The sequence below is a fragment of the Mytilus edulis genome, chromosome 7 (assembly GCF_963676685.1).
Source record: "Mytilus edulis chromosome 7, xbMytEdul2.2, whole genome shotgun sequence".
Taxonomy (NCBI): Eukaryota; Metazoa; Mollusca; class Bivalvia; order Mytilida; family Mytilidae; genus Mytilus; species Mytilus edulis.
Genome location: NC_092350.1, coordinates 29128029 through 29150923, shown reverse-complemented (window position 1 = coordinate 29150923; position 22895 = coordinate 29128029). Strand labels below are relative to the sequence as shown.

At 34.5% G+C, this 22895-nt stretch overlaps 1 protein-coding gene across 1 annotated transcript in view; it reads right to left on the bottom strand.

Moving 5' to 3' along the window:
* Positions 1-2397: 2397 nt before the first annotated feature.
* The window catches only part of LOC139483068 (uncharacterized), a 115471-nt gene continuing 94973 nt past the window's right edge, over positions 2398-22895 (bottom strand). Inside the window, exons 50-57 of the mRNA XM_071267096.1 lie at positions 22326-22368; positions 21081-21250; positions 19634-19690; positions 18487-18681; positions 8073-8277; positions 7330-7432; positions 3308-3461; positions 2398-2438 (exon numbers count right to left, since the gene is read on the bottom strand). Coding sequence (XP_071123197.1) covers positions 2398-2438; positions 3308-3461; positions 7330-7432; positions 8073-8277; positions 18487-18681; positions 19634-19690; positions 21081-21250; positions 22326-22368 — 968 coding nt within the window. The remainder of the gene's footprint in view (positions 2439-3307; positions 3462-7329; positions 7433-8072; positions 8278-18486; positions 18682-19633; positions 19691-21080; positions 21251-22325; positions 22369-22895) is intronic.

The following is a 22895-nucleotide window of genomic DNA, read 5'->3' as shown; positions in this document are numbered from 1 at the left end:
TTATTCTTTTGGTAGGCGTTTCAAGACGTTGTCGATAACGTCGGATCATAAACAAATTGTGAATGCGTAGGGAAATATATAGTTTATTACATTGTTAATTTTAATTTCACAAAAAAAATAATTTGTCAATGTTAAAAAAAAATAATAACTAATCAAAGATCTAAGTCTCATTCAAATGTACTATCTTTTACACCAACATTTTTGCTAGCGTTTTGTAAAATTTAATATCAACTACACCAACATTTTTGTCAGCGTCTTTGTAAAGTTAACTTTTAACTACACCAACATTTTTGTTTAATTACGTTTGATCTTTCAGGTTTATTGAACATAAGCTTCTACCGCGGATATCGGTATTCTTGTTATACGTTTTTGTATAATATGAACAATTTTCTACCAGAAAGAAAGGTTGTGTTTCTCATGTTAAGCACAGTATATATGAACATTTCGACTAAATCGTAAAAGAATAAATAAATATACAAGTCACTATTGTGTTACTGGTTTGTAATTAAAAAAATACTTACCCAAATTTAAAAATCCCAGCCCAAACGGAATAGAAACATCTATACTAAAAAAAGTGACCTGCTTTCTAGGCAAAGAGAAATCTCCATCCAGAGTAAAATCAAAGGATTTAAACTCATTTCCATCTCCATCTAGGATTTTTGAAATTAATTCTGACAGCTGCAAGTAAAATATGGAAAAAAATATTACAGGAGAAAGTCATGACATAATATTCTGGTAGAAAATATTTCACTTTTATCAGATTACGATAACGATGAAGACTGACAATACAGGTAACAATTTTACATTAAAGGAACTAAACCAGGCATTGCATTACTTATGCATTCAATTTCATGTTTTTCACATGGCAGTAGTTTTATTTATTTCGCTTAAAAACTTATGTTATGATTATGCTGATATCTATCCTCCGAGGCCAACGTTTTATAAATTTTGATATCGATTTCATTTATCGAACATCGATTTTGTCAATGTCAATATTTACTTTGTCTAATGTTTTTGGCAAGATAAAGACATCAACTGTTCGCAATGTCTATTTTTTAACAATGAACAGCAAGTCTCTTGTCACCCTATCACATGTACAACTCCTTTATATTAAACTATTAATAAGTTTTGATTCAGTTTAACCATTATTACCAAAGCTTTTGCTAAATCTCTAACGTCATTTGTAAGTTTCAAGACTTCTAATGGATCAACATTTTTCATCTCTAGCATACTTTCTAGGTCAGCAATAGTCATAGCTGCCAGTTTATTGCCCAGCAACTTTATTCCATCATTAGTTAACCCTTTACCAACTGTAAATGGTTGATTTTTACGCCACCTCTGAACCCTGGTCCTTCCACTCAACATCCTTGTAATCGATTGATCTGCACATGGATGCAAATACAATATATATATATATATACTAAAAAACACTCATTTTTCAATATTTTACAGTTTCTTCTATCGAACAGAAAAAATATGTATACAGGGTAAATAATATTAAAAAAACCTTTATTGGTAGTGTGAAAAGACAGCATTTCATTTAGATCAAGATATATTTGTTCTCATGGCATCTACTGAGTTGATAAAAATGACATTAAAGATTAATTGAATGGTTGGTGTTTTTGCCACTATCAGCACTATATATAGCGCTATTTCATGGCGGTCAGTTTTTATTGGTGGATGAAACCGGAGTGCCTGGGGATAACGACCGAACTTGGATGGGGAAACTAATAATCCTAGTCAGTTAATACTGAAATTTAGGTAATCTGCCACGTGCTTGACTCGAACTTACAACCTCTGTGTTGACAAGCTAGTGACTGAGTCAGACTGCATTGTCCAAATTTGCATTTATGAATACAGTTACTGACCATATGTTACGATATTGACAATGTATTTTCGTAGAGTTTTATTCTTGACGTCCGTAAAGAATAAACATGTAGGTTCTTGGTATTTTCTTTTTGTTGTCTTCTTGAAATTGAAAATTAATGGGTCCCCTATCTAGTTTATTTTGAATAATTTATAAGAGTGAGGCATATAGCCAAATGGATATTTAAATTATGCGTAGAAAACAATGCTAAGAATGGCAGTAGAGTGACAGAATTATCATTTATTGTCTTGAAATATTGATTATTTTTTCAATCGACCTGAAATAGTCAACAAAGCCTCTCATACAACCTGTTTCTGAGCCTAAACAACTTTTTTTTTCATAATTAGACAATGGTTGTTATGACCTATGTATTCTTCTTGAATTTGTAAATATAGCCCTTTTCTCATTCGTTTCTTTAATTGTAGTGTGTATTTTCTACAGCCGAGAATAGTATGAACTTGATGACCTGACGAGCCAAACTTGTTTAAGTTACATACGAAAATATCAATAAACAGATTATCCATGCTATTTCAACTCAATGGAAGTTTCTCGGTCATATCTCTTTTCAAGGCTATGCAAAAAAATAAATAGAATTAATCTATTACTATACTCTAATATCAAATACAGATATTTCATATATAAATCTGAATGTACAAACTTTTCAGGTTACGATTAGGTCGTCATTATTAACATTGAAAAACCAAAAAAACTACTACAGTTGAATTAAATTTTAACTTGAAGCATTTTAGAGATCCTTACCATGTAAGTGAAACATATACAAAAAGAAGATGCCAAGAATAAACGCATTGTCGTTCTACGAATTAGCATATCCCAAAAGTATCTGAAAACCTGAATTAGGTGTCTGACACATCAAATATAACATAGTTTAAGAAAAACGAAATTATGGACTGACGAAAGCACCATTGACATACTGGAGGAACAGACGTTTAAGATGAATGAAAAACATAGTAACCCATTTTGAAACTTTGTTATTAAGTATATCATTTTATTCTGGTATCACCTAAGTTGGACAAAGGTATACAGAAAAACACATTAGTTTACATTACCTTGCATATATGTACATTTGTTCAAGTGCCGTATGTTTAGTCAGTCGTGCTTTCTAAAATGGACTTAAACATAGCTTCTCAAATACTTATTGTCAACTTGCATTTGGTCAATAGTTTTTTTTTATGATAAGTTCTTATTGCATTATATGCCGATATAAAAGGAGCATAAGCTCTCATAAGTCGAAAACAAACTGACAATGCTATGACTGAAAAAGAAAAAAAAAAATAGCAACTCGCTTACAAAACCTTTTTAAAAGATAATATGTATAACAATTTCACATCCTACTGATAGATTGGTTGATGTTTGGTTAAGACCGCTTCATCACAAACAAAAACTATACAGTGGCGATGTAATACAATAGCTGCTTCTTACCTCCAATAACATGATTAAGATGGCCAGCTATACAAGCAAATGGAATCGTTGCAGGATTGTTTTTACCTAGGGCTTTAAATAAAGACCTAGGACCAGTCTTCTTGTCACTTTCAGGAATATGAGTCTCTCTAAAGTTTTGACTTTTCTTTTGATTCTGTAATGTATAAAAGTATATTCTAAAACAAATGTTTCATTTTTTTGTGCATTGTGTTTAGAATAGGCTAAAAAATTGAACCTATTTTTTTTATACAAATTTTAAAAGTTTCTCCTAAAGCAGTACCGTAACCTATCAACCTTTTATGTCTGTTTTCCTTCTTTGATTTATGCTCTTCTAATTGACAGTATCAATTTCATATTCCACTTTTTTTTTAATTTCACCTGACTGCATTCTTTAGAACTTTGCAATTCATCATTTGCATGATTAGATAGAATCATAACCCCTTATAACTATAATCAATCTGAATGTATGTCTTAATAATTTAAAAAAGATTCTTTTATTTAAGCTGCACTTGGTTAGGAAAATATAGCAACAACTCAAACATGTCTTCAGAAAGAATTGAAGTATACCTGTTTTTTTTTTTCATTTAAGGAAATCTCATATTAAACAGGTTCAAGATTCAAATGATACGTCAGCATATTCTGATCTCGGTCTCAGTCTACATATTGTCCAAACAATTATAAAACAAATATTTATACCAAGTCAACTTACTGTTTGTCAGGTGTATTCATATTTTTCATATATTATATGTTTATGATTTGTACATATTTACAAACTTGCATGGATGACTTTATTTTCGAGGATACACTTTATTTTCGAGGATACACTATTTTCAAGCTGTTTTAATGTTTAAATGTATGAATTTACTGCTTGTGCTGATCTTTATAATTATTGTCTGAGGTCGACAACGTCAGGACTTCTTCATGAACCAAGACCTAATTCTGATTTTAAAAAAAACCAAATAATTAAATATTCTGGTCTTATTACCTGGAATAATTTACCAAAAGATATTTAAGAAATAGATAATTTAGCTACATTTAAGACCAACTGTTCAAACTATTTTCTAATTGAACAGAATAAAGATGCACGAAACTTATGTATTTTTTCTTCTTCTACTAAATGCATATGTATTTATTCAATATTTAAGCTGCTATATTTAACTGTATTATGTATTTTATTTTGTATGTATTGTTTTCCGTTTTCTATATGTATTAATAGTTTTTGAATGCCTCATGGGAGATAAATATGTAATTGTTAATTGTGTTACCCTCGTTAAATCAAGAATTTTATTTATTATTATTATTACAACTGTACTGTGCATTAACGGACATTAATTCAAGGTACCCTCAGAACCAGTGATCAGAAAATATGTCAGCTTTCTTACATGTACTAAGCGTATCTGAGGTGGAAACAAGGCGTTATGTTTAAAAGAATACGCCTGGTCAATAAACAACCAGGCGTAAGCATCCTTTTATAATAACACCTTTGATTTAAATCAGTGTACTACCCTAGCTGTGTATTTGATACTAACGTGTAATGACTATAGACTATAGATATAGGAAGTTGTGGTACGAGTGCTCACGAAACCACTCTCCATTCAAGTCACAATTATAAAAGTAAACCATTATAGGTCAACGTACGGTCTTCAACATGGAGCCTTGGCTCACACTGAATAGCAAGCTATAAAAGCCCCCCAAAATTACTAGTACATAAACCATATGCTTAAATTTCTAATTGTTTGCCATAAAACATGAAATATTAACCATTGAAGAAGCTATATCAACAAATACATATTAGACAGACACTGGCTCAAAAAAGTGTGAGTATTAATAAGAATTATGACAAATATTTTTTCTTGATATTAACAAGCTATTTGGTTGAGTTGTTTTAATAAGTAAAATATGTCATTTGAACTCAAAAATCAATGATGATGCTGCAATTTCACTTAAGTGGGAAAGATTCTTATGTTATCACACAAGGACGAAGGTTTCTGGACTCAAAATTACTGTTGAAAATATAAACTTAAGGTAGATAGGGTGTCTTCCTCCATCTTGGATTTTGAAATACTAGAAAACAAGGTCTAGATCTTTGATGAAATGTGCAAATTTTTATAGTAGTAGGTAATTCATGTGTAAGAATTTTCATTATAATATAGAAAATGCCATGTTTGATCATATTTATGATTGTATTTTACAAAAATAAGAATTATTTTGTTTGATTCATTTTTTTCCAACTTTGTCAAATAAGGGGAGGCAACTCAAATACAAGGGCAGATAATCCAGATAGTGTTACTTTTACAATAGAATGTGTTAGGAATTTACCCATTTTTACATGTATCAAGAAAACGAGTCCGGTGACCCCATTTTTCTTTTTCTTATCTGAAAGCATAATATTGAAGCTATCTTCTCATATTTTATCTCAAAATTCTATGGTGTGGTTTGCGTTTTATGACGGAAAAATGGGTTTTCCATGCATAATCTATACAAAATCTTGACAATTTTGAACAACCTGTAGCGTGAAAATAAGTCCGGTGACCCATTCTTTTTACTAATGTTTTTAAACAAGCAGGATATGAACTACATTTTGGCAAATTATTAAAAGATTCTATGGATTATAATTTAGACACCCCATCTACCTTAACAACTTAGTAACTCACATAAATTTAATAATTCCAATTTCAAATTATTCCAAAAAAGCACAAAAAAGCGAAGTATTTCCTGAATATACATTGTATCAAGCTGCCACATGTCCAACTTTTGCAAACTGCAAACAGAGAGCCAAATTTCAGAAAAAATCCTATGATCCTTTAAACAAAGCATTATGGGTAGTTTGATCAACGCCCTACCAATCCATAAGAAAATTTACGGCTTGCTTCATAATTATTTCAATTACCGCCAGCTTTTCTACACCTGTATGGGATAAAAAAAAATCCTGTGTAATAACGCCTAGATACGAAATACCACTTTAGCCTGGTGTAATACGCCTTATTATTTCGTACGGGATATGTCATCAACGTTGAAACACATCTCTGGTTTAATTTAAATGACATCGCTTGTAAGCAATCACAGAACAAACTAAAAAAAGACATGGCAGCATAATTGAATCTTTACTTAAGCTGCCATCATTTCAAGAAAAACCATTTTATCAATCACGAAACATAAAGGCAAAGGCAAAGTGTTGATTTAGGTGAAATTAATTCTATTTATCCTGCAATTGGGTGTTCTACTATACATATACAGCCCTACAGATATCGGTATGCTGTATCTGTATACTACATATACCGGACTGAGTATTGTTTGAACCTGCGTGACCTCAGAATAATTGCGAATTAACGGTTACTTTTATACGTTCTGTTTGATTTCAAACATTTCTTTAAAGCAATACGAATCACACCAATTTTTTGATAACATACATACACATGAATAGCAGTCTTTTCTACGATGACAACTATCGATTTCAAAACTTGAATGTGTATGATTGTGTTACAAAAACAACCATGTCAATTTCAGCATGCATGTTTAATGAATGTCGAGTCTGAAGCATAGGACAAGTCGTACACTCCTGCTTCAAATTGGACAATGTTTTGTTATTTGTTATTACTGTTGACATTGGTTGTTATGTTAAAAGAGATAATTATTTACCTTGAGCGATATTTTATTGTTGACCATTCGAGATTCTTTTTTTGCGAACCCGTCTTCAGCTGAATGTGTGATTACTGTGTCGTATTACTACACGGGCCTCAGGGGATTTCAAATCGAAAATATATGCAAAACATGTGTTTTGTGTCTTTTAAAACACAAATAATATACAGAATTAATTGCAGGATAAAGACAATAACTGTTTAGTGTCTTTAAATATCAGCTGTATTTGTACTCGGCTCGAAACAGGTGTAGTAGCTCGCTAAAAGCTCGCATACACCTTAAGCTTGTTTCCTAGCCTCGTACAAATACAGCTGATATTTAAAGACACTAAACAGTTATTGTCTATATAATTTTGAAAATTAAGAAACGATAGATATTAATACCTCTGTTTCCTTAACAGCTTTAAAAAAGTCTAGATAAGCACCTTCTGGTGCTTGTTGTCCGGCCAACACTCTTAAGCCTTGCATCATTTTATTTGGATCAAGACTGAAAAGAAACATTGAAGGTATGGCATCAGTTTAGAAAATAAAGCATACAGATTACCATAATACAGCATGGGAGAACATAATTTTATGCTAAAATTAGACAACTAGTGATGTCAATGACAGTAGGAAAAACATGACATAATATTTTTTTCATGAGCTTTTGTTTAACCAGAGATGAAAAAAATATAATCATAACTATTAATTTGCATATGTAGTAACTTAAACTTTCATCATATGAAACTGTTCAATCTGTAGAAGATTCTACTAAACTATTGTAGAAGAACAACAGTTAAACCAGCAATAATATTATTAAGAAGACCACACATTTATAATCAACAATTACAATATGTAAGTATACAAATTATCAACAACACACTATATGGTGGATTTTAAGTTACGCTTAAAGTTGTCTTTCAGCTTTCAGCATGGATGAACTGATTTTGTTTTTTTTACAGATTATTTGTAAAATTTCTGACCAGTTTGAATTGATCATTACAAAACCTCAAATTCATTAGAAAATTTTCTATAACTATATATAACATAAGACTTGAAATACACGATTTTAACAGCTTCTTCCGAAAAAGGATTATGATCCTGAAAAAGCTCTTTTTGAAAACATTAACAATGATATTGGCACTTACATATTGGTTCTACGTTTTCTTCTTTTTTTTCTCCTATGACATGCTGTATTCCTAATGTCTATGCCTTTAAACAATTCAAAGGTCTGTAAACCAGAAGTCAGATAATGAACTTGTAGTGATGCTGTTAATATGTATCTAGTTGGATGTTTAACAACACTGATATTGAGCTGGAATACGTCTCCTATAGTTTCTGATATCACATCATCTACAGAAGATTGTCACAATTATAAAAATATCAAAATACTATATATATATATATATAATATTGAGCCGAAATATTTGCTATTAGTGTATAATTTATATCATCTGTTCAGTTTTTCTATCTTTGTGCGATGATATTCAACACTTTTTAGTGTTTTGTTTTCATTCTATTTATCGGTATTGGTACACAATGTTTTAGACTCATATAATTTTTCCTGTTTGTGTAGTATTGTCAATTTTGATGATCCATGATCCAATTAAGTTTACTGGTTGGTAGATTCTTATAGACGCGCTCTCTCTCTCTCTCTCTCTCTCTCTCCGTGTAGAACTCCACATGCGGGGTGTCGGCTATGTTTGACACGGGGTAGCAATTTAGAAGCGAAGAAAAACTGTCAAAGTAAGTTCAAGTATCAAAATTTCTTTTATTTAGAATTCTTAGTACCATATGATGTACTGCACGGAAGGAACTGAAACACAACCTATTTCCTGCAAGCAAAGTCAGCCGTTTTCAGTGCTCTGTTTTCTCAAACACCTTTCCCTAGTTTTCCGTGTTGCAGAATTTGAGGCTTCATATGCAAATGTCTGGATAAAAAACTACTTTAGACGACTTCCCTCTGCACCATTTATATAGAATTGAATTCCTATTATGGAATTTAACCAAATACCAGCTTCATACTTAAATTTAATTGGTTTTAAAACGAGTTTTTCATCAAAATATAAAGTGTCGCTCGGGGTGTCAGGTTTTGCATCTCAAGGGGTAGAGGCTTCCAATAAAAAAAATAAATAGATTTGCAGATAAATCATGTCAATCGGTCTTTATCTGATAAATTTTAATTCAAACACATCTGCTATATCATGATAACAAATAAAAACCGAAAGTACTTCATTTTGCCTATTTTTTAGTCATATAAGACATGTGCTTTTACTTTCATAAATAGTAAAAAAATGACTCAAAATATTTTGATTTGAAGCTAGAAAATGATTCCTTTTCCTTTTCACTCACTCTCATGGCCAGATAAAAAGTCACTGATGTGGTTCAATGCACCGAAACATGGAGGAAAATCATAGATCAGACCTCCATAAAAGATTTTGCCGAAGCCACCAACAGTCAAACTCTATCTTGGCATCAAAGGTCTTCATCAGGTTCCTCTCAAAAGCGTTTATGCATGCTGCAAAAACCACTCACTCCGAAACGAAATCAATTACTCTCTCAAATGAAAAACTCACCGGCATTTTTATCATCAAATGACAATACTGCTTGAAGGAGACCTGAAGACGATAACACTCTATTCTCAACAATTTTAAAAAGCGATTCAAAATCTTTACAAACTTTCTATATAATGTGGCTGTTGATTTTCCATCTTTTATCCGAATGATAAAAGCAAATAAATATCCTTTCGACAATATTTCTCTTCGACTTTTCTTTGGGACGGTCAGATTTATGTCAAAAAGAATAACATCGGAACTGTATCGGGAAACAACTAAGAGGTTTTGGAAAACTGGCTACAGACTTTTTCACGGTAATTTTTTATATTTTATGGGTGGACCAAACATTATTGGATGCATTACCGAAACTTGTGTGAGCGCGGAATGGACGATCCCCAAGATGCAGGAATTAATTATGCAGTTCCAAATCAAAAGATTCTATCAGACCTCATCGCAATAGACATTGATATCCCAAAGAATGACCTCATCGCCATGGACCTTGATATCCCAAAATGTGAACTCTGCTTTAGATATCTTGGTTCTAACCGTTCGCCCGGCATTCTTTATCTTGTATTGAATATGTTAGGTAAACAACAAAATTATTTGTTTATTTTATGTGCTGACGGTTTTGAAGATGGAAAAAATTCAAGGAAAGAAAAACACTACTGAAGACCAAATAAATAAAAAGCAAACAATTATTGGGTATAGACAAGTTTTTGGAACTTTTTCTTTGTAAACAGTCAGGATTCTACTTCGTCAAAATTATCTCCCCATTACGCCAGTTCATTTTCACAATCGTAGATATGGAAGCCATTGTAGGGATGACGCGCTACCAATTTTGCTCTTGGAAACCGATAAATTTATCCACATTGTACCATTACGATCCTTATATGTCAGTTGTATTTCAAAAGACAAATGTATCAACTAGCTAAAAAGCATCAGTTAATGATCTTGTCTGCATTGATTCAGCTTAAAACTATTGTCTGATCGGTTGTCAGGTGGAATTTTCGAAAATTCATAAACATTTAAAAAAAGTTCTTATTAAATATTTCGTGGAAGGGCAGACTAGATTTTTTTAGTGATTGAAGACTATAAACACTAGTTATCACACACACAAAATTCTAATTTAAAAGATATGCATTTTCATCATCAAACTTGAAAGACTGTCGTCAAGTACTTTCAGTAAAAAAAATAGCTATTCGAACACACCTACTCTGTGTTTGTGATTCATTAGATAGGTATTTCACTTGACCCATCTATTTCATCTTTTAGTACTGTGATTTTTTTATGTTATAAAGTCAACCTGTAGCTTTGGTATATAAAAATGATAGAATCTGTATTTTAAATCCTTTTTCGTCTCTCTAATTGAGTCCATCAGGTTCATGAGTTCGTAACTGGTACATCCAAAATCTCTCTCTTTTTTGTCTTCCTTGTGTATCCCAATTTTGTTTTTTCTCAATGATTTGAAATGTGACGTTTTCAAAATCATGTCCTGCTCTTAAAAGGTGTCTTGTAATTGGGCAGTTCCTTTCTTTTGTATAAAATGACCGATGGTTATTTAGTCGGATGTTAAATGGTGTTTCTGTTTCACCAACATATTGTAATTTGCAAGTTCCACACGTTAGAACATAAATGCAATTTTGCGTTTTGCAATTTGATGTTATAAATATGCTGTATTGTTTCTTTGTGACTGTGCTGACGAATTGGGTTTCGATGTTGGCGACTTTGCAGCACTTACAATTGCCCCTTCCGCATGGTTTATAACCTCCGATTGTTGATATCTCCTGAATATCTTTGAGGTTTTTGGGTCTGCGTTAAGCCATAACGGGAGGTGATGGAAAAATCTCTTTTAAGGAAGGATCATTTTCAATAAGACGCCAGTGTTTGTGGACAATTGATAAAAGATTTGTCAGGTGAGGATGGAAGCTAACAACAAACGGGATTGTATTTGTCTGGGCCGTCTTTTCCTTGTATTCAAGTAGATTTGTTCGGTCTTTTTCGTTTGCTTTACCGAAAGCTTCTGAAATATTTTTGTTCTTATAACCTCTTGATTTGAGTTGCTGTCTGAGTTGCCCCAAACGATGGTTTAATTTTGATTCCGATGAACAAATCCGTTTTAACCTGATGGCTTGGATGTACGGAGACAGATGTGGATCAATTTGCAAGACGTCTTCGCCTAAAAGAACATTTTAATAGGCAACACAAAAAAAAACTTACAAGAAGCCGGAATGAATGATTCGGAATATGAGAGTGATAAAGAGGACAAGTGCATCCCAAGATTTCAAAAGAAAAGCGAATGGAATCCACCAAGGAGTAAGAACGACAATTTAGAATCCTTTATATCATCTATTAAAACTGAAGTAAAATCATCAGTCAGTGGCAAATGTTTACGGAATCTCTCTGAACAAGAAAGCCAAGCCATTAATAATTTAAAAAGCCGTGATGATATTGTTATTAAACAAGACAAAGGAAGTGCAGTTGTAGTGATCAACAAAACCGACTACATTGAAGAAGAGAATCGTCAGCATTCAAATACAAAATTTTACAAACATTTAGAAAGTGATCATACAAAAGAAATAAGTAAACAAATTAATGAGGTACATTTAGACATGAACAGCAAAAAACACATAGATGACGACACGTACGACTATCTACGCCCTGATGATACCTGCACAGCCGGCCGATTTTACTTGCTCCCCAAAACTTCATAAAGAAGGGATTCCGGGAAGACCGATAGTATCTGCAAATGGCCATCCAACCGAAAAAATATCTGAGTTCGTGGATTACCATCTTAGACCACATGTTAGAACAATGCCATCTTACATTCAAGATACTACAGATTATTTGAAGAAAATGGATTCATTAAATCCCTTACCAAACAACATAATTTTGGTATCGATGGATGTGTCCTCTTTATACACAAATATTCCCAAAAATGAAGAAATAGTCGCTTGTGAACAAGTATGGAACAATTGTAAGGATAAACATCCCCAACAGACTGTCTGGTTCAGTTGCTGCGACTAGTGCTTGAAAACAACAATTTTGTATTCAACGACCAGCACCACTTGCAGGTTGACGGTACCAGTATGGGAACCATAATGGCACCTTCTTTTGCCAACATTTTCATGGGGAATCTCGAAGAACGCATCCTTTCGAATGTACCATACAAACCCTGGTCTTGGCTCCGTTATATTGATGACATCGACATCAAGTAGAACGAAGCTGCAGAACGTCTGCAAGAATTTCTCGATTTCTGTAACAACTTTCATCAATCGATAAAATTCACATCTGAAGTTTCAAATGAGAAAATTGCGTTTCTCGACACCAACATAACTTTAGAAAACGGAGTCATGACAACCGACCTTCACACAAAAAAAAATGATAAACACCAATTTCTCTCTCCGAAGAGTTGTCACCTGAAACACTGCTCCCGGAGCATTCCGTACAGCCAAGCCATCAGGTTAAAACGGATTTGTTCATTGGAATCAAAATTAAACAATCGTTTGGGGCAACTCAGACAGCAACTCATATCAAGAGGTTATAAGAACAAAAATATTTCAGAAGCTTTCGGTAAAGCAAAAGAAAAAGACCGAACAAATCTACTTGAATACAAGGAAAAGACGGCCCAGACAAATACAATCCCGTTTGCTGTTAACTTTCATCCTCACCTGACAAATCTTTCATCAATTGTCCACAAACACTGGCGTCTTATTGAAAATGATCCTTCCTTAAAAGAGATTTTTCCATCACCTCCCGTTATGGCTTAACGCAGACCCAAAAACCTCAAAGATATTCTAGTAACATCCAAAGTATCTAAACAGGAGATATCAACAATCGGAGGTTAATTATAAACCATGCGGAAGGGGCAATTGTAGGCGCCGCAAAGTCGCCAACATCGAAACCCAATTCGTCAGCACGTACAGTCTCAAAGAAAAAATACAACATATTTATAACATCAAATTGCAAAACGCAAAATTGCATTTATGTTCTAACGTGTGGAACTTGCAAATTACAATATGTTGGTGAAACAGAAACACCATTTAACATCCGACTAAATAACCATCGGTCATTCAATACAAAAGAAAGGAACTGCCCAATTACAAGACACCTTTTAAGAGCAGGACATGATTTTGAAAACGTCACATTTCAAATCATTGAGAAAAATCAAAATTGGGATAAGCCACTATAAGTTGTGTATATATATATATAAGAACGTCTGCGCCAGTGACAACTCTACAACAGATTTATCCATCGGATCACCAGCATGTCTTTACATATCCAGACAAGGAACGACAACGTAGCAACGTACATACGTACATATCTTGTGTGAACTCGACAGCAACCCAACAACGTTGAGTCAACATGGATCCCAGTCATGTGGAGCAACAAGAAGAGATTCAGCCCCAAGAAGGAAATGTCCCAGATCTAGAACTATTACAAAATCCGTCTAATACCACACATTTAGATGAAAATCCCGAGACTAGGCGAGTACGGGATCTCACCGAAAAAGGTAAAGGAGCCTACACAGAAAGACGTAATAAGTTCTGTGAGGAATTAGAGGTCCTTTGGTCAGATATAACGACCCAGTTATCGGAAATCACCACACCTCCCAATGAACTTCAGCAAGTCTTAACAGCCCAGGACAATCTTGTAAAAGCCTGTACAAATTATCGGAGGCTCACAGACGAATATCTGGACTTTCTAAAAAGGACCAGAACGTTGGACAGTCAAAAAGACATAGACGCATGTAACCTTACATTGGATCTCCGTCTGTCCAAAGTGGAACTGGCCATGGACTCTTTACACGAGCATCGCCTTGCCCTCTCTAAGTCTAAATCAACTAAAACAAGGACCTCAGGGTCAAAAGGTAAGAAAACCTCACGCAGTGGTAGCTCTAACGTGTCAGACATGTCAAGCCTAGCACGGAGAAAGCGTGCCAAGGCAGAGGCTGCCAAGTCTAAAATAGCCTTTGTAGAAAAACATGCCCTTATCCTACAACAGGAAGCACTGTTAGAGGAACAAGCCCTGTCCAGACAAATTGAAATGGAACAGGAAGCCACACGTAAAAAGGCAGAAATGGAACAAGAAGTCGCTCAACGTAAGGCTCAAATGCAACAAGAAGCCGCACGAGTAAGCCGGGAAAAGGTCGAGCTTAAAGCCAAATTTAACCTTCTTGAAGCACAGAGAGAAGCTGCAGCCGCAGAAGCCGAGGCTCGTATCCTGGAATACGATGACAGCCAAGCGTTTAGCGATCTCCCTGACGAAAAGGAAGACCCGCTCCAGCGTGTGCAAGATTTCGTCAATAAACTTCCTGTATCAACTGCTGTAAAGGAAGTAACAGGACCTCAAAAGAAAAAACAAATTCCTGTTAAAATTGAGCTGAGTCATGAAGCACCAGCGTTTGTGCCATCTGTGGCACTGAACTTGCCATCACAAACACCCAAGGTCTTGCCTACACGTGCTAAGTCACCAGATGTTAATGCATTCCCAGATCTGGGAACAATAACTAACATAGGAAAACAGGGCGTTTCAGAAAAGATCCCTGTCTTACACCAAAATCAAGGCGTCATAGAAGAGAACTCTGTAGCATACCAGCAACAAAACAATCCTACGTTAGAGATAACCAGATTTCTCCTTCGCAAGGACTTGCTGTTCTCCCGGCTAACAAGCTTTAACGACCAGGCAGAATCATTTCATACATGGAAAGCCAGCTTTAAAAATGTCATAGACGAACTACAAGTTTCAGACTCAGAACAGATAGACCTACTTATTAAATGGCTTGGACCAGAGTCAGGTAAACATGCCATGAGTATAAGGGCATCAAATGCCAACAACCCAACAAGAGGCCTACACAGATTATGGGAAAGACTGGACGATCGATATGGTGCTCCAATAATGTTGCAGACGTCTCTCGTCAACAAACTTGACAACTTTCCAACACTGACAAATAAAGACAACTCACTCCTTTACGATTTGTCAGACATTATCTCAGAAATAGAGTATCACAAAGAAAATCCCAAGCTGGGATGTTTGCTAGCTTACTTCGACTCGTCAAAGGGGGTAAATCCTATTGTGGAAAAACTACCATACGGACTCCAAGAAAAGTGGATAACAAGGGCTTCAAGATACAAGTCTAAATATGAAGTTGCCTTTCCACCTTTTACAGAATTCTCTGCCTTCATCAGGGAAATGAGCAAAATTAAGAACGATCCTGGGTTCATCTTTGGTTCAAAGGTAACACCAAATACAAAAGACTCTACGCCAAGGTTCACACCTCAGACGTACTCTAAAGTCAACGTCCATAAGACGGCTGTTGAACAGCAAACTGAAGACAGCAGTCAACAACAAAATCTGTGTATTGTACACAAGACAAAGCATACCTTGAATGAATGCCGAGCATTCCGAGCCAAACAAATCGAGGAACGCAAGGAACTGTTAAGACAAAACAATGTGTGCTACAAGTGTTGTGAGTCAACCACACACAGAAGTCGGGACTGCAACGCAAGTATCAGTTGTAACGAGTGTGGAAGTGAACGACATACCACAGCACTTCACATCACTAGACCACAACAATCTGAAAGTTCCCAGTTTAGCTCACCCAGACAAGCCTACGGCGGGGAGCTAACACAAGTCTACGGCGGGGAGCAGACAGAGTCAGCTGAAACAAGGTTAACCTCTGTAAGTTCGAGCTGCACAGAGATCTACAAAGATCATAAGAGCGAGAAATCTTATGCCAAGATATTACCTGTGGACGTGTACCACAAGGACAAGACAAACAAAATTATCAGGATGTACGCCATTATTGACGACCAAAGCAACCGGTCTCTTGCCTCTCCTGAATTCTTCAGTCTGTTTAACGTTCGGGAGAAACCTGAAAACTACTCTCTTACGACATGCTCCGGCAGAGTAGCTACTTTCGGGAAAAGAGGAAAAGATTTCGTCATAAAATCTGTACATAGTGACGTACAATTTGATCTGCCTACATTAATTGAATGTAATAATATTCCCAATCATCGAGACGAAATTCCTACTCCTGAAGTTGCAATGCATCATCCTCATCTGAAAGAACTCAGAGGAAGCATTCCACCAATAGAGGAACGTTGTCAAATTCTTCTCCTTATTGGAAGGGACCTTATAGAGGCACACCATGAACAACGCCTAGGACCATCCCGAACTCCATTTGCCCAAAAGTTGAGACTTGGTTGGGTCATAATTGGAAATACATACATTGACAAGTAAACGTCTTGCCTCAAGACCGGAAATAGCCGTCAAGGACAAGAATCCAATTGTTGTTCAGTATAACGACAAAAACTTTCATTCGAATGCCAAGGTCGCTAAATCGCATTCAATACAATCCCTTGAATGTACAGGACCTAGTACCAAGCCTGGTAAACGCACACATTCATCTAAAGGGACATCACTCGCGTCACTAAAAGCAAAATCTGTGACTTCTATAGAAAAATCTATAGATAAAGAAAGTTTCAATCCGAAATCAACAGAACCTAAAGTTCATGGAGAGGAAATCAATAGCATTCACAAACCTATTCCAAAAGAAGGACCTATTGCCAATCTCAATCTGCCATTGCATGAGCAACGTCTACTACGAGGAGGAAGCAGTATTGTCAAATCTGACTTGAATATAAGTGAAAAGGAACCAGTAGTCTTATCTGGACATCGTCACAGAGTAACACCTTTTCTTGGACATTACTACGACAAAATCAAACATAGAGGACGCCACTCTACAGATAGAGAGACTAGATCTGCAGGATTGGACGTTATGACGAAACGCCTAATTTCGTCTGATACTCACAAAGATGTGTCATATCGCAAAATTGGAAGACAACCAACTACTAACTCTTGTTATACTTCGATCTATCTTCGATCGTCATCGCCGTCTAACTACGTTGGAGAAAACAGTTCCCATTATCGATACAGCAGTAATAGAACATTCTACAGAACACAACAATGTCGTCCGAGACACCCTTCTTCTAAAGGACAAAAAACTGTGCCTACCCAGTTTCACGTGGAACGTACTTATTAGGAACCTTTATAGTGAAAAATCGTTGAGATCTGATATTTCTCACACGAAATAGTGGACATTTCACCTGTATATATTCAATTTATATTGGGATTAATTCACTTGTGTAAATCTTGTATACATATTCGAAAAATTTATGGAAAAGTGATATCAGATAGACATCAGACGGGTATTCTGTTACACCGTTCCGTAATTTATATAGTTCGTTTGATTATATTCTTAATCTATTTATGTGTTCCAGTCTAGGAGGATTATTCATCTTTAACCTTATAAGAACATTAAAACATCGTATCATCGCTACCTTTCCCCTGCTCACACGGATCTCAAACCGAACATTGCAAGGTCATACCAGTTCTGGAGAACTTTTCAAAGGACAAACGTCATCTAGGACACAATTCGTGGCTAACCACAGAGTGAGTTAACTTTACAACATTGTTTGTGAAGCCTTCAAATTACTCTATACATATTTGAACATTCTCTCCGTGAAACACTGGAAATTTAACTGCTCTTGAAAGTACAACATTTTCTCGGATTCAACGGACTGTGCTATCTATTACCTTTGACATTTCGTTTTAATAACATTAAATGAACACATTGTAAAATTGTATTTTATTTGTTTTTTCAGCTTTTTACCATTTGTTAGATTGGTTTAAGAATAAATTATCAGCACCTGATAGTCTTGTTGCTTGAGCCCAATCGTCGGTTAAACTTAATGGTCAGGCCATTACATAAAGTATATGAACATTCTGCTTTAATTTATTTGAGCCTTATTCCACCTGATCACACTTAAATACATTTATCTGACACAATTCGTGTCTCAGAGTTTTTATTTTCCATGAACAGAAAACATGATAAAATTTAATATATCACAAATATATTTAAACTTATAAAGAGACTGATTTTAAAGAAAGTCAAACATGCATCATCGTCAACGCAATGCACACATACGTTAAAAACAATAAATATTACCTGTAAGTATGCTTCTTTGAAACTTCTTCCTTTCTATACTGTAATCAAGCTCATCACACACATTTATTTCAAAAGATGTAAACACATTTCTTTCTCCAATCACGAACTCAGCATCAACACAACACTGTAAACCTTGACAATTTTTTGTCATTTGACAAACTACATTTTTCGCATTGGGAAGAATCACAGAACATGCTGTAAAAAGATTAACATTATAACACTGTAAATTATTTGATACGCATTATGCACTTAAACAATGGTCTATCTATCATAAATATACTTTTTCCAGTATTTCTATGTCTTAATGTATGATAAGACACTATAATACTCTATCCGTATTTCTGCATCTATATCTAATTGAAAATAAGATAATAAAAATCTTTAAAATAGCCTGATATTCCTTTCAAGTGAATCCATAATAAACATTTTTTTCTTACAGCTATATATATATATTGGGACATCAACATTTTAGAGATGGTTTAACACATGTGTAAGTAGTTTGATAGTTTTACTGTCTAGTCGGATGCTGACCCCTAAATTTCTAATTCGTGTCTTGCTTGGTGTCTGTCTGTCTGATTAAAATATATTCCCCGGGCGCTAATTTTCTTCCCCGGGCTCTTTTTCTTTTTCCCGGGCGCTTTTTCTTTTCCCCGGGCGCTATTTTTTCTTCCCCGGGCGCTTTTTCTTTTCCCCGGGCGCTTTTTCTTCACCCGGGCGCTCCCGGGCGCATTTTAGTAGGACCCCCAGAAAATAATAAATAAATATGAAATGTATATAGAAAAGCTGTAAAATAATCCCTTTTGAACTGTATATTGAGTTTTGGCCTCTAACATTTAAAATTAAATCACCTAAATCTTTAGCTATTTTATCTTTTCTCAACAACTATCATATTCTTAATTTCTGATTCAGAAAAGGGTGGAATATACCTTATTTTTATAGCTGGCAAACCTCTTGAATGCTAGTCTCATTAAAAAAAACGTTGTATTGACAACAATGTGCGAACAACACATAACAGGGAAACATGTCAAAATAAGAGATTTAATAATCAACATTGTTATAGAATCTTTATTATTTCTATAAAAACAAATAAATATGTCAGCAAAGGAATACAAATTAATTTATGCAAAGCACATAAGGAGAAATATACCTCTATCATTAGGTACAATTGGTGAATCTGTCACCTTCCAAAAATCAAAAGAAATTCCTGTAATGATATAGACATACACACATAGATAGTTATAGTTATATCTAATATCACTAAAATATATTTAATGTATTAATTTAAAAAGAATATGAATAAAAACATTATATCATGATATTTCTGTTTTGGTTGAAATAGAGTTTAGCTTGTTTGTGCAAAGAAGAAAGTAGTCTGTAGTTTATATATGAGGGGGGATAGGAGGGGTCCTGATCCCGAAATCCTGGGCTTAAAAACAGTAAATCCCGAGGTCCCGAAATTAAATAAAGTAAATCCCGGCATCCCGAAATCCGAAAAAAAGAATTCCCGGATCCCGAAAGGGTCAATCCCGAAATCCCGGGCTTAAAAACAGCCGATCCCGGAGTCCCGATAAAGGTCCTATCCCCCCTCATATATGAGACATTAAATCTTATCCTAAACATTGAAAGTTTGTATTGAAATAAACAGAAATTTTTGTTTTCAAAGGTTACTGGTTCAATGAAAGGAGGAGCCCTTAATATTTTTATCAAGATATCACGGATTGCCATGTTTAGCATACCCCTTATCACAATTCAACGTAAGTAAGTAGATATTTCACAAATCTGAAAAGTGTTCACACCTAACAACTCATTACTGTCAAATTGATGAATAACAATGCAGTAATTTTGTGCAATAACACTCGAGAATTGTTGTACGAAAATAAGATCTGAATTCATTCAACCTTTTGAATTTTTCAAAGGACTGCCAACCAAGAAGTAGGTGTTTAACGGATCAAAAAAGGCTTTCTCACATTAAATAAAGGCAACAGTAGTATATCGATGTTCAAAACTCATAAATCGATAGAAGAAAAAAAAAATCCGGGTCACAAACTAAAACCGAGGGAAATGCATTATATATAAGAGAATGACGACACAACATTAAAATGTAACACACACAGAAAAGAACTAAGCATTAGACAAAATCCGATGAGAATAACAAATATAACATCAAAACTAAATACATGAATTTGGGATAGAAAAGTACCGTGACACGTCTTATAATAATGTGAATTCACACTCAAATATAAGAAGAAACAAACGACACAAAAGAAACACAACGTTAAAATGTAACACATACAGAAACGAACTATAATATAACAATGACCATATTCCTGACTTTGTACAAGCCTTTTTTTAAAAGAAAACTCATCACTGTTAAACTGCTGACAAAATATGAAGCCATTACATTTCTACGTTCCAAAATTGTTATTTGTTGCTTTTCATATCTTACGGTATGGGTTTTGCTTATTATTGAAGATTGTACCGTGACATGAAATGTGTCAATACTCAAACACATAGTTAGAATACATTTTTATCTATTTGGTCGGGTTGTTGTCTCTATATGACACATTCTCGATTTCCATTCTCAACGATATTACCTTTAAACGGAACACTTTCTTCGTCAGAGGAACACACTGTATATAATAGATCAGATGCTTTCAACACAGATACGTCAGTCTGGCATGTATTGCTTGTAGCATCAAAGCAAACCTTGATATCAGCATCGACAGAAAATTTACTTTCAGATGGTATGCTTCTTACTCTAAATCTAGAATTTACAAATACTGGAGTATATAATCATTGTAATACTACATTGACATTATATTTCAAAATCTTTTTTTTTATTGTTGTTTATATCCTGACATCGCTGTCTGCAAGATTTCCCCTAAACGTCTTAACACTTTCCGTATTGATTAGATCTTATTACTTAAAACACACTTACGGTGAGAGTAAAAAAGTTCGTGGGTGGGATGCGAGTTTTCCGATATAACTGAGTACACATAAGTGACAACAATTTTTGTAATGAAGTTTTTCACGGTTTAAATGAAGATTCATTTCTGATCTTCAAACAACGATCTCCGCTTTTGGTGTCAAAATATTTTAAAATATAGTCTTATATTACTTGTTATGAGATGCGGTGTCGTTTGAGTTCTTACAAAAAGGAAGTTAGGGTAAAATTCAACCTTTGAGAGGATATTTATGTTTACTAACTGCACGTTTTCAGAATCTATGTCAGCGATAAGACGAACTTCTTCTCGCTGCTTTCTGTTTTCATATTTTAAACTTACGTTCGATGTTGGTCTTTTTACAATAGATAATCTTAAAGATGATAAATGACAACAACAAAAACAGCGAGTAAACCCGCCGTTTCAAAGGCAATGTCTCTGTCAACATCCAGAGAAGAGAAAGAACTCGTCTAAACTTACAGGCAAGAACCATTTCATAATTTTTGAGTTTTTTCAATAACTAGAGCTGACAAAAAAATAGGTATTTGCTAAACAATTGCACAAATAATCTGTCCATTTTTTATATGAGCAGAAATCATATTATCAGGAATAAATGCATATTACTTTTACTGAAAATTTTAAACGTTAGATGAAAATTCGATTCCTCAGTTTACAAACGATTTGCAGCTTAACCGTAATTGTTCTGGTAATTGAGCTATCAGAACAGATGGTTCGTTAAAGTCATCAAAAGACAGTTGTCAGGTGATTACTCAAGGCGCCATTGCCCGTGAACAGATAAAACATTTATTTTGTCATCACATACATAGTTTAATCTTCTATGAATTAACTTTACAATGTCCAAGAACAGCAACAAAGTCTTTCAACAAAAAAACTTACATAAGCCTGAAAACTCCATGTAGCTGGACTTCTTCATCTTTGTCTAAGAAACATAATATGTTTTTTTTATTCAATAGCCAAGATTAAATGAACAACGCTACATCAATATTCTTGTTGCATATAGTTGAATATATTGTTTGATATTTTATACATAGAATATGCATATATGGTTTCACTGATGAGTCACTGATCAGTCTTATGTAGACAAAACGAGCGGCTGGCTTATCCAATTATAAGCTTGGTACCTTTTACAACTATTTACACCTCGATGCTACTGTTGGTAGACGTTTCGTCCCCGAGGGTATCACCAGCCCAGTAGTCAGCACTTCGGTGTTGACATGAAAATCAATTATATGGTTATCTTTAAAAAAAATACTGTTTGCAAATGTATGAATTATTTAAAATACTAAGGATTTTTTTTTATCCCAGGCATAGATTACCTTAGCCGTATTTGGCACAACTTTTTGGTATTTTTGGAACTCAGTGCTCTTTAACTTTGTACTTGTTTGGCTTTTTTACTTTTATCTGAGAGTAACTGATGAGTTTAATGTGGATGAAACTCGCGTCTGG